General features: G+C 46.8%; 1 protein-coding gene across 1 annotated transcript in view; it reads left to right on the top strand.

The window, feature by feature from the left end:
• Positions 1-12,947, top strand: part of TFB1M (transcription factor B1, mitochondrial) — a 500,646-nt gene extending 487,699 nt beyond the window's left edge. Inside the window, exon 9 of the mRNA XM_086927399.1 lies at positions 12,396-12,947. Within this exon, the coding sequence (XP_086783525.1) occupies positions 12,396-12,651 (256 nt within the window). The 3' untranslated portion in view covers positions 12,652-12,947. The remainder of the gene's footprint in view (positions 1-12,395) is intronic.
• The last annotated feature ends 505 nt before the right edge of the window (positions 12,948-13,452 follow it).

Below are 13,452 nucleotides of genomic sequence, written 5' to 3'. Positions count from 1 at the left end.
CATATTCAGTGACCCATATTTTTGAATTTGTTTACTGGGGGAACACTGCACTTAAAACACAAGCAATACCGAGTGTACACCTTAGCCTGCAAATGATAGTTCCTTTATTATTTGGGGGGGGGGGGGGGGTGGGGGGGGGGAAGAATTACAGTATTCTTTGATGTCTTAAATATGGTTCATTATTTGGGATGCTTCTGCTCTAGGGGAAATATAATAATCATTAACTGTTCAATGGTTAAAGGCATTAGTGAGATAGGATTGGGCTACTGATGGCCTCTTGGTTCCAGTTAGGCTTTATCCTGTGGTGAGGGGTGCCAATCCCTTGGACATGTATATACTACTATCACTACTGAACCAGTTATTGTAGCGCAATTCCTTTGTAGCCTCAGATGGACATTGAGTAAATGTATTGGGAGATATTTCCCTTTCAAGCAGTACATTGTTGCAGATCACTATCAGGAGACAGAATTGCAAATGTCTGGCCGTGCTCAGTTACAATGTGATGGGAAAGAGTGTGGAACCGCGCATGTAGGCACAGCACCATGGAACCCACATCAAGAGTTCTGTGTGATCAGTACAGTGCCAGTGCCAAAATATGAGAGCTGAAACCTGAAAAATAGCACTTTCATTCTTTGTTAGTATTTTACTCTGCTAACTCTGAAAATAGAATTATATGTATAAATTGATCATTATCATGCACATTTGTTTAGTTAGTATTTGTTGGTAAGTATTATTTTTTAAGCGTCATTGATGAGAGCTATTGCACTGACAAGCACTGCATAAAGGCAAGCAAGTTCTCGATAACTGACCTCATAATTCATACTGGGAGAAGATTAACTCCTTCCTAGACTGACATAATAAAGTTAAAAACCATATGACGTTGAGCTTGCTCAGAGTCTAGGCCAAAATGTCCCTGCAGACAAAGTGTAGTAATCCCTCACCTTGAATTAAACACATGCATCTCGCTTATGTGAAGGTCATATAATAATTTATTCATACTGTTTAACATATGTAATTTTTTTTTAATTAAATTCTGGCCTATATCAAGAGCAGTATGTGGGATAATAAGTGATTTCTAAGTCACAGAGAGCTTCATTTGAAGAGAGTACGTTTTTTCGTCTGTGTCAATCATTCAACCTAAGCAAAATTTCTGCAAATAAATTGGAATTAGAAGAAACCTTCTGAGCTATTGGACATTTTATGTTTTGGTTTTTGAAACATAAATAAAAAGCATTTTCATTGTCTGGGCCTGGTGCGTGTTTTGTTTTCCTGCAAGGGGCATTTCTTGGAAAACATGTTATATGTCCTGTAAGTTTTAGTTTTAGTTTGTCCACAATGTAGGGAGATATCTGTGAGTTTGCCATTTAGTTTGCAAGTAAACTTCTTTATCTTAAATCAAGATTGCAGATGTCCAAGCTTGGCATTTCACACCAAAAGAAATGTAGCCCTAGAGGATAAAACACGGGCATATTGAATTGAAAACTTCTCTGCAGTGCCACATTCTTGTTTTCTCTGCTGTGATTTCCCCTTATGAATTTAAAGTGATTCTTTAGCCAATTTGATGTTCTCCAGTTTATAAACTATTTGTTTTATGCCCTTTTCTGTTACCATTTTTAAGGGTTAATATGACTGCTGCAAAGAATGTGTACCACGCAGATCACAGTAGTGTATGTTATGTGTAGAGCTCTGTGGGTTTCTGCTTTTGTCACAGAGATCCTTTTGTTACTGTGCAATTCACAATCTACAATAGTAATCTAGCACAGTGAGCTAAGAACTGCCATCAAAGAGCTGCATGCAAACACACTTGTGCATGCAGTCATCTATTCGAACACTTAGGGCAGGATTACCAAACATGCCGACAGGTCTTACTCTTATAGTATTGCAAACTGTCTCACGAATTTCAAGATAAAGCCAGGATTAGCGCGGCATCGGAAAACACTTATAAGGCCCCAAAGGCGAGACCTATTGGCTATGCTTATGCTTTTTATTCATTGCTGGAATAGACACGGTCCGCTTGGCCCCTCAAAGATGGGCCAAGGTCATTGCAAATCTCTTGGCAGCAGAAGTCTGCCCCCATGTGTTTTCACCAAGACTTTCCTTGACAGATTGACTCTCTCACTGAGCAAATACCTAAGCAGGACTTAGACCAGCATCTTTAGGTCTTATTTGCATCTATCTTTTAGCTGTTCTTTCACTCTATCTACTTCTTTCTTCAGTTTGGTTAGCACATGCAGCAGTGCTCTCGCTTAAGTTAAACATGTATCTTTGGTTGTTTGTAGGAGCTGGGTCACACAGCCTTTGGTTCTTGGTAAACAGTATTTCCGTGCAGCCCACGCTTAGTGTGCTAACACAAGAACTGCTTTGCTTGCTTGGATACATATTGTGGACAGTCCCCAATGAGACATTAGATTTCATAACTGGGAAGAAGACAGGGAGTATCAGCCAGGGGTGGCTGCTTTGCTTTATTACCTGAGGCTCTGTGGCACACACATGCACATACTTTCATCTACCCATTCATAGACATATACATGCACACCAATGCATTTATAAGCACAGCACACACTTGCAAATACATATACATTCATACACACATGCATGCATCCAAACATTCAATGGAGCACTTACCTGGAGACTAGAGGGTTGTAGGAGGGTATACACGGCAGCCTGGGACAAAGCTGGAGGCTTCAAGGAGGCAGCAGGAGGCTGACAATCCCACTAGCTCCTCTCATTGGCTAACCCTATGAAGTGATTTACAAAAGAGAGGCTGATGCACAGGAACGCCGCACCTTGGTAGGTAAGGTGCTATTTAAAACACAGTGGTGCTCGAGTCTAGAAGACCAACCGTCTTAATTTCCAACACTCAGAGAAACTCTCCATCAACTTTAGAATGATATGACTCAGCACCCACTCAAGATCACTATTTCTAGTATTCGAGACTGAATACCAGAATCTTTTTCTTTATCAAATGAATTGTTTAATCATGTTTCTTTCATTTAAAAATAAATTATTTTCTTCCCTGGATTCTGCTGTATACAATGCATTTTGTCAAAATGGACTTCTTCAGGGCTACAAAACACACAATATATATAAAATCAGTGCACAAACAGGAATGGACATAATACAACATTACAAAATGTTCATGACACAACACACATACAAGAAACAACAGATTTTTTTTGCACCCGGAATACTGTCAGTATTGCTTCGTCAGTTGCATTGCTTGAATACTCAGGTACCCGGCAAGAAATCCATCCTATTTTCTTAAGGAATGGTCAAATAGCAACTCTATGCCTGTCCATTGACTTTGGGCCTCATAATCTCAACCCCAAACCGCCAGTGGAAGATTGTAATGCTGAAACGTGCAAGAGTTTCCATTCTGTCAGCAGATTTGGTGATAGAGAGAATTCAGACTTTATTCCCTACAGTGTGAAACTTGGCTAGAGTTTTCCACTTGAAACTGAATGTTTCTGAACCTGCTCCTGAACCAAATCAAATTCCCCACTGTTTGTGTGGTAATTTCATGCGGAATGTCTCACTCCTCAACACTAAATCATGCCCAACCAGCTACACCTGAGAGAAGGAAGGGTGGTAACGATGTCAGTTACCCAGTAAGTACTAGAGCTCAGCATGTCAGATGTTGGATTTATCTGAAAGAGACATGTTAGTGATAGATTTCTAGAATTACCCCCAGGCGTCAGACTGGATCTGGAAAGTTTTTGTCAGCAGTATCCCTGGTGTCGGAAGGTGGCGCTGTGCGGCTCCTCGTTCGTTGTAGGTGTCATGATCGCCGGGATGGCTTTGCTGCAGCTACTTAGACGCCGCCCTAGCGCACTGACCTCAGTTCTTTCTTTTTCCACGCCAGCAAGCGCAGATCCGGAGAGAGTGGTACCCCCAGTCATTTTTTGGCTGAGTTTTTGGGGACTTTTGTCTCTGTCTTTTTTGAGTCTTTGACTCCTAGTGTTGTAGGGATGCCCAGTTTTAAGTCTTGCTACGTTTGTCCCCGCATAATGTCGATGACTGACCCGCACCACGAGTTTCTCCACTGCCTGAAGCGTGGCCACGACTGCCGGACCATTGCTCCGAAAACTTTGCTGGAGCGGTCCCGAAAGTTGCTTGAGCCCAGGAGTCGGCTCCGCGCCGTTCAAGGTTCCGGTCCTGTGGGAGGTCGAGGGACCGGTCCCACCATCGTTCGACGAAGTCTTCGCACTCTGGTTCAGGTAAGACGAAGCACAAGAGGTCATAGAAGCAATGTGGCTCTTCACCTAGCCTGTCACACGACACGGCTGAGGGTGCGGGTGATGCCACCTCTGCAGTTCCAGTGGAGCCTATGCAGTTGCTGACGGCCTTCCTGCCTTTCCCGGGTCCGTCGGCGACTCTGGTCCGGCTGCAGGAATTTTTGTCAGCCATGGGCCGTATCTTTGGCCCATTGGGCCTCGCCGGCGCGCCTTTGAGCCCCGTGGGTCTGACTTGGGGTCCTTGCCCTTCTTCGTCAACGGCTCTGACCCCGTCGACGGGCTCCGGTGCTGCGAGACCCCCATGGATCCCAGTCGATGTCGGTTGACCTCGTACGACCTCCACCAACACCGACATCTTCGGCACCGGCGTTGGCCGGTTCCCGGGCCGATGTCATCAGCTTCCACCCCGACATGGAGACGTGCCGAACCGGTGTTGATCGCCGCCGATTCCGACGCCACTGGGGAATTTTGATCCCTTTCGCCATCCTCCTCCTTCTTTCCCACCTGCCCAGTAGGTTACAGAGGACGGGAAGGACTGGGAGGGGTCTGAAGACCCTCTCGCAGCCCAATGCGAGTTAGACCCAGACTGGGCAGAGGGTTTGGAGGACGCAGGTTATCTGGATTTCCCTCCAGAACCTGGCGCACTGTCTCCTTCTACCGTGGCTAGGGAGGAGGGTGGTACTTATTCAGTGGTGTTGCGTAGGGCAGCAGAGGCTCTCCACCTCGAGCTCCCTTCGGTGGTCGTCAGGAATAACCTCCTGACAGAAGTGCTTCGGCCGGCGGCTTCCTCTGCCGAGCCGCTGCTGCCCTTTAATGATGCACTTTCGGATGTTCTTTTGAGCACCTGGTCCAGGCCCAACACAGGGGCTCCTGTGAATAGGAACATGGCCCGATGCCATCGCCTGGCCCCGGGCGACCCCTTTTTTCTCTCCCAACACCATACCCCTGAGAGCTTGTTTGTCCAAGCCTCTGCGTCTCCGAGCACATTCCCTTCCGCACCTCGGGGCAGGGAATCCAAGAAAATGGAGCAGTTTGGGAAGAAGATTTTCTCTTCCGCCAGTTCAGGGTTGCAGTCATTGAACACCACATGCCTCTTGGGCCGTTATTCCCGCTCTGTGTGAGATACGGTGGCGCAGGTGCTGCCTCAGTGTCAGGAGGAGGTCCGGACGGTGCTCTCCCAAGCTATTGCTGAGGGGAGAGATGCAGCGAAGTTCACGATTAGTTGTGGCCTTGACACCGCCGACTTGCTGGGCAAAGCGATTTCCACGACAGTGGAGCTATGCCTCCACGCCTGGCTGAGAATGGCTGAATGTCCAGAACACTCTGATGGACATGCCTTTTGATGGCACTCGTCTTTTTGGCGACAAGGCAGACAGTGCATTGGAGCGTTTAAAGGACTTGCGGGCTACGGCCAGGTCCTTGGGCCTTTTGACCAAGCGCACTCCTTTGACTTCTGCTTTCGGCTCTTTTCGTGGCCAAGGAAAGGGCGCCCAAACACGTTTGTTTCAAAGCCACAGGCCTGCGCAGCAACAGTCTCAGCCCAGCCGCGGATGTGGGACCCGCCGAGGTGGGTCACAGGGCCAACGAGCGGGTCAGTCCACCACCTCCCCTGCCACCACTGCCTCCAAACCTTCCAAAACTGGTGTTTCAGGCCCACCAAACGCCAGTGGTCGGCAGGATTCGCCATCACCTCCCCCACTGCCGCACTATCACTTCGGACAGGTGGGTTTTACAGATTGTCCGAAGGGGCCACTCCCTCCCCTTCGAGACCACCCCTCCAGGAATGCCATCTCAGTACCACTTCATGTCGGAGGATCACTTGCCACTTCTCTAGCAGGAAGTTGCGACCCTCTTGGCCGAGGGGGCCATCGAGTGTATTCCGACGCCTGAAGTAGGTCGTGGTTGTTACTCCCACTACTTCTTGGTTCCGAAAAAGGACAAGGGCCTGCTTCCTATCTTAGACCTTCGGACCGTCAATCGCTTCCTCCGGAAGAAGTTCAAGATGCTCACACTTGCTCAGGTCTTGTCTGCCCTAGACCCGCAAGTCTGGATGGGAGCGTTGGACTTGCAGGGCGCTTATTTTCATTTCCCCGTCCGGCCGGCCCACCGGCATCACCTGCGATTCACGGTAGACCACGAGCATTTTCAGTTCACCGTGCTCCCTTTTGGCCTTACCTGCACCTCTCGGGTATTCACGAAAGTGATGGCGGTGGTCGCAGCTCATCTGCACAGATCAGGGGTTTCAGTCTTCCCCGATCTCGACGACTGGTTGTTAAAGGTGGGCTCGCCCCAGGCAGTCGTCTCCCACCTCCAGACTACCGCCGACCTCCTACATTTGCTGGGGTTCTCCATCAACGTGCCGAAGTAGCACCTGATTCCCTCTCAGAAGCTCCTCTTTATCGGAGCGGTTCAGGACACGGTGCAGTTTCGGGTTTATCCACCCAAACAGCAAGTCCGGGACATTCAGGCTATGATTCCGCCCTTTCGGCCCTTGTCCTGGGTTTCAGTCATGTTGACCTTGAGTCTGCTGGGCCTCATGGCCTCCTGCATCCTGCTGACTAAGCATGCCAGATGGCATATGCAGGCTCTGCAGTGGGACCTGAAATTCCAGTGGGTACAGCATCAAGGGGATCTGACAGAGTAAGTCCAGATCTCGGAGGGCACTGCATGACAGTTGCAGTGGTGGCTCACGAACCAGCGTTGGGTCAGCGGCGGATCACTCTCCCTTCCCCAACCGGAGCACACAGTGGTGACGGATCGTCCCTCCTGGGATGGGGGGGCCACATGGGAGGGACGGAGATAAGAGGCCTCTTGTCTTCGGCGGAGTCCAGGCTCCATATCAACCTTCTGGAGCTCCGGGCGATCCTTCTTGCACTGAAGGCATTCCTTCCCTCTGTCAAGGGGAGAGTAGTGCAGGTGTTCACAGATAACACCACCACCATGTGGTACTGCAACAAGCAAGGCGGGGTGGGGTCGTGGACCCTATGTCAGGATGCTCTGCGTCTCTGGACATGGCTGGAACGTCAAGGCATTTCCTTTGTAGTTCAACACTTTGCAGGTTCTTTTGAACGCCATGGCGGGACGAACTCAGCCACAGGTGCATGATGGATCATGAATGGCGTCTTCACTCGGAAGTGGTACAAGGTCTCTTTCAACATTGGGGAGAGCCTTGGTTAGATCTATTCGCCACCGAAGGGAACGCGCAATGTCAGCATTTCTGCGCTTTGGAATTTACAAGGTGGCACTCGGTCGGCGACACTTTTCGTCACGAGTGGAGTTGTGGTCTATTGTACGCCTTTCCACCTATACCACTTCTACCCAGAGTGCTGAAGAAGTTCAGGTGCGACCAGGCACAAGTCATTCTTGTGGCCCCGGACTGGGCTCGAAGAGTTTGGTATCCCGAGCTACTCAGTATGAGCGTGGATCTCCCGATCTGACTGCCTCTTTGGGAGGACCTTCTGTCGCAGCAGCAGGGGACGGTCCTCCACCCGAACCTGTCCAGCCTCCACCTCCTTGCGTGGAGATTGAGCGGCGACAGTTGATTCCATTTGACTTGCCTCCTGAAGTCTGTGATATAATTCTGGCAGCCAGGCGTCCCTCCACTAAATCGGTATACGCCTGCAGGTAGAACAAATTTGTGCCATGGTGCACAGCAAAGACTGTAGATCCCCTTTCTGCCCCTCTTTCAGAAGTCATTCTGTCTCTTCTTTCTTTGGCCCGGCAGGGCTCTGCTCTGGGCACTATTAAGGGCTACCTTTCAGCAATTTCGGCCTTTCTCAGGCTCCCTGATCAGCCCTCTCTTTTCAAGTCCCCGGTCACAAATAGATTTCTCAAAGGCATTACTCACCTTTTTCCTCCTATTCCTTTTGTGATGCCACAGTGGAACTTGAATTTAGTTCTTACTTATTTGATGTGCGCTCCTTTTGAGCCGCTTCACAACTGTCCTCTTCGTTTACTGACTTTAAAGACTGCTTTCCTGGTTGCCTTCACCTCCGCTAGGCGTGTGAGTGAGCTCCAGGCTCTTTCCTGTAAACCTCCTTTTCTGTCCGTCCTTCCTTCTTGCCAAAGGTTGTTACTGCCTTCCACATCGGGCAAACTATCACCCTGTCCACTTTCTTTCCACACCCTCCAGAGAAGAAGAGAGGCTCCACAGTCTGAACCGAAACATGCGCTCTCATTTTACCTGAATCACACACAACAGTTCCGGGTGGATGACTTGCTCTTTGTTGGCTATGTAGGTGCCAAGAAAGGCCGGGCTGTATACAAGAGGACTATCTCACGCTGGGTCGTCTTGTGTATAAAAGATTGTTATTCTCTGGCTAAAAAGAAACCTCCGGTGGGGCTGCGTGCCCATTCTCCCAGGGCGGGGGGACGGCAGCTACTACTGAATTGGGACGTGGTGTCCCCCTGCAAGACATCTGTCTGGCAGCCACGTGGGCCTCGCTGCACACTTTTACCAAGCATTCTTGCCTTGACAGCCAAGTCCGGAGAGACCGCTACTTTGACCGTTCTGTTCTCCTTGACTTTCTAGTGTGATCTTGGTTAGCAGACCCGCCACCGGGGTTGGTATTGCTGGGGTATCTATTCTAAGGTAAGGAATCTATCACTAACTTGTCTCTTTCAGATGCACAAGCTACTTACCTTCTGTTAGGGTTAAGGTCCTCAGGGCCCTATTTTCAATGCCCTGGTGGTCAGAATCTTGCATGGCTCAGCGTTCCTGGTGCGGAAAGTCATGTACAGAACTGACAGCGCGAGAGGGCGGCATCTAAGTAGCTGCCTCAACGTCATCCCGGTGATCACAATGCCTACGACGGACGCAGAGCCCAACGATGCCACTTTCAGACACGCAGGGGTACTGCTGACATAAAGTTTCTGGAGCCAGTCTGACACCTGGGGGAAATTCTAAGGTATCCATCCATACTTGGGGACCATTCATTTACCACCTTTCCATCAATTAATAATACTGATCTTTCCAATCTTATCAGTCACATAAAATCTGGGTCTCCGGATGATTTTCTACCCGCCAAAATAATTGCTCCCTTGAGTACTTTGATTGGACCTGAGGTCAAATTTGTATTAAATCTCTCTCTCAAGGAAGGGCGGGTACCTATGGAGTGGAAGAGAGCGCTGGTGAACCCTATTCGTAAGAACACGGCACACCCATGGACGGATCTTTCCAACCTCAGACCCATCTCCCTCCTGCCATACTTTAGCAAGATGGCCGAGAAGCATGTAAACACCTGTCTGTCAAAATACATCGAGGCAGCGGGAGGTCTGGACTCCTCTCAATCGGGGTTTAGACCCAATCACAGCACCGAATCTGCCCTTCTCTCAGTGACCGATACGATCCGGATGGCACTAGATGGAGGGGGCTCGATGATTCTGGTGCTGTTAAATTTGTCCGCTGCCTTCGACACGGTGTCACATGAGATTCTTCTCGGCCGCCTGCGGGAGGTGGGCATAGGAGGTTTGACGTTGTCCTGGGTAGAGAGTTTTCTCCCAGGCCGCTCACAAGGTGTCAGATTGGGCTCCCTTCAATCCATCTCTAGGGAGCTCACCAAGGGAGTGCCACAAGGCTCATGTCTAAGCCCTACACTATTTAATGTGTATGTGGCACCCTTGGCTGGCATTATAAGAGAATATGGGTTCACCCCGGTGTCCTATGCTGACGACACCCAGCTCCTGTTCCCTTTCCAGTCTCTCACTCCAGCAATAAGAAAATCTTTTGCGGATGGTATGAGGGCGGTCTCAAACTGGATGGCTACAAATTGCCTTCAATGCAATGTAGGCAAAACAGAGGTGATGTTATTCGGAGAGGCCCCGCTTTTGTGGTCCCCAGAATGGTAGCCTCCAGATCTTGGGCCAGTGCCAAGTCCAAAACAGACCGTTAAAAATCTTGGTGTGCGTCTGGATCAGGCACTGGTGCTTAAAGAACATGCCAATCAAGTTGCTGGTCTATGCTTCCACACCATCGGACTCCTGCAACGTGTTTTTCCATTCCTTCCTGATTATCATCGTAAGACTCTGGTCCAGACGTTGGTGGTCAGTAGGCTGGACTACTGCAATGGCCTGCTTATCTCGGCCAATGAAGAACAACTTAATCGTCGGCAAGTGGTCCAGAACACCGCGGCAAGACTGGTGCTCAATGTTTTGCCCAGGACTCCTTCCCGCCCGCTTTTGGACAGCCTTCATTGGCTGCCTGTTCGGCAGCGGGTTAAATACAAAATCTGCTGTACCATACACAAATGTCTTTTTGGGACAGGCCCTAAGTACTTAACGGACAAGTTCATCCCCTATAGTCCTGGACGTTCCTTGCGTTCAAGTAACCAGCAACTGCTTCAGGTCCCTAGGATTAAGAGGGCAAGACAGGGAGGGCGTGCCCTCTCCTATAAAGGTCCCATTCTCTGGAACTCACTTCCACTTGCCCTAAAGACTAATTCAAATTTCCAATCCTTTAGGAAGGTCCTTAAAACTCATCTCTACTCAACCTTATAATCTGCTGGTAGTTTAATTATTCAGTTATCAGTCCAACATCTGTACCTATGCGCAAGCACGGAGATACCCCTTCAGGGGTCGAATCCTGCGCTATATAAGAAAATAAATAAATAAAATAAAATAAGAAATATATCACTAACTAATGTCTCTTACAGATATATGGTTACCGAAGGTAAGTAACTTGTGCTTTAGTAGTTTTTGAAAGATACTGTGCTGATGGCTGCCAACTGTGTATTTTGAGCGTTGATGTTGTGATGTACTGAATTGTTTAACTTGGCAAGAGGTGTTCGGCAGGGCTGCTTTTTAGCTCCTATTCTTTTTATTGTGTACATTTACAATCTGTGCGCTGGCCTAGTGACTGCCAGTCAAGTTATGCCTCAGTTAGGGATGAGGACTATTCATGTGTTGCTTTACACTGATTATGCACGCCTTGCTTATGACCTCTCCAGCCAATGGCCTAAAGAAATTGATTGACTGCTTTGTGACCTTTACGAATGACACAGGTATAAGTACCAACTTTACTAAAACGTTTATTATGACCTTGGGTTTAAAGTCCAGTACAACCCTTAACTTTTCCAATAAAAATCCATGTGATTAAAAAAAATCCAGGCCTTTTCATATTTGGGTATTGTATTTGATATTGATAACAGTAGTAGATAGTCTCATCATTTGCAATCAAGATGAAAGTAATTTATTCAATTACGTGATGCAGTCATCCGTTTTGCTACCAGGCTGGGCTTAGCCATTGGGAGATCTGTAACAGTAAATGCCTTCTTTTATCTTCCGTGGCTCAGGAATTTGGGGTTTTATTGATCCTATTTTTGCAGATGGAAGAAAAATATTTTTTTAGAAGGCTCTTGGTTTTACTGCCTCATAGTTCCCGCTTCTCCTGCCATGCACAGTTCGCTGTCCCATATTTGGAGGATAGAGATAAAGTAACTCTTTTATTATAAAAGTTGTCCATTTGAACTAATCTTTGTACTTTCCTGAACCAGAAAATGATCCATGCTTGGGACTTTTCACACACTAGAAATATGGCTAAAATATGTTCATGATTTGTGTTGCGAACTAGACGGCCCTGAATTTTTACAAATCCTGACTTAGTAGTTAAAAATGATAAGGCATGGGTAAAGACTGCTCTCCGTCATCATAGAAACTCCCTGAGGCAGTCGAACTATTAACCAAACCTTCAGTAAAGTCTAATTTTATTTAAGGAAAAACAAAATAAAAACAATTGAACAATAACCGTATATTGGTGGAAAATGTAAGCGATCACTTTATTTTAAAATGCTTACGGATGAGCATTCTTCATCCTTTTCTGTTTTATATCTTTTCCTTAGGATTATGTAGCACTAGAACATTTGAATCTGTTCCCTCATGACTATTGCTCTACGCAGACCTTAATACTCTTAGTTTTTCCTGTCAATTTTATGTATGTGAAAGGAGTAGATTTCTTGTATCTTTACTTAAGGAAATTGGTTTATCAGATGCAAATCAGATTTTTTGATCTGCAGCTGCATCCTACCCCATTTGATTTATTGAGCTGTTTCTTTTTTTACGTGCTGCTGTTAAAACTAGAGATGTATTGTTTTTGTAAATGATTTATGATCGATAATAATGATGAGTGTTGACTTTTTGTACCTTTCTCAATCCCTTCCAAACTAGAGTGCTGTTTCCAGAAGCTCGACGGTTGAAATCCACGGAGCAAATGTTGATGTTGGCCGACGTGGACCCAACGTTACGGCCAAAGCAGCTTTCGATGCTGCAGTTTAAAAATCTGTGCAATGTGTACAGAGAAATGTGTGACGAGGACCCAACCCTTTTTGGGTACAACTTTAGGGAAGAACTGCGGCTGAAGAAGCGAGGGAGAAGCAACCCAGAAAGCTTCTCAAAAACATCTGAAAAGGAAGATTGGACATGAAGATAATTAAGAACAAAACCCAGCAGCCTGCATTTTAAAATGCTGTGACATTTGTGGCCTTCTTCGGCATGGTCAGGGGCATTTTGTACAAATATCTGCTACTTTCAGTGTACAAACCTGAGCTATTCTTATTTTTTGGGGGGATCAAAGAAAGAGAGATCCCGTGGAAAAACTTTTAACACGGTTGTCAAAGTATATGAGGAATGGCACCTGCAGAGATATTAAGAGAAACAGTACGATATATTTTGGGTACAATGTCCATATATGAACAATTAAAAATCATGGATTAAATCCTCGTTTTGTTTTGGATTTAGCATTTATGTTCTAGCCACTGTGAAATTTAAACAAGAAACGTATAGACCTCCTGGTCTGTAACCCGATTGGCCTGAAAGTGAAAGGTAGGGGAACGTGAGACCCAGGTCTTCATTGTTTTTTCATATCTTTTAAATACCCATGGAAGTGCTACAATAGTTTTTTTTTAAAACCTTTATTTTTTAAATGTTATGCTGTTAAACATACATCAGAATATCAGATTCATTCATCACATTGCGTCGTGCACATAGTTATTGAACATCAGAGAGAAAAACACAATGCATGTAATAATAAGGCAGTGGGACGAAAACAAGTCCATCCATTTAGCAGCTGTTGTAGAGAAGGCAGTCCATCCTGTAAGGGGAGGTCTCAATAACCCAACGTCAATGACACCAGATGATCCTCAGCTATCAGCACAGTACATCAGAGCTAGAATATGCAATATCGTCATCCTCAACAGCAGTATATAATATATCAGCAATATAGTAG

The sequence above is a fragment of the Lissotriton vulgaris genome, chromosome 6, assembly GCF_964263255.1.
Source record: "Lissotriton vulgaris chromosome 6, aLisVul1.2, whole genome shotgun sequence".
In the NCBI taxonomy this organism is placed as follows: Eukaryota; Metazoa; Chordata; class Amphibia; order Caudata; family Salamandridae; genus Lissotriton; species Lissotriton vulgaris.
The sequence above is the reverse complement of the archived record's forward strand: the minus strand, read 5'-3'. Positions and strand labels throughout refer to the sequence as shown.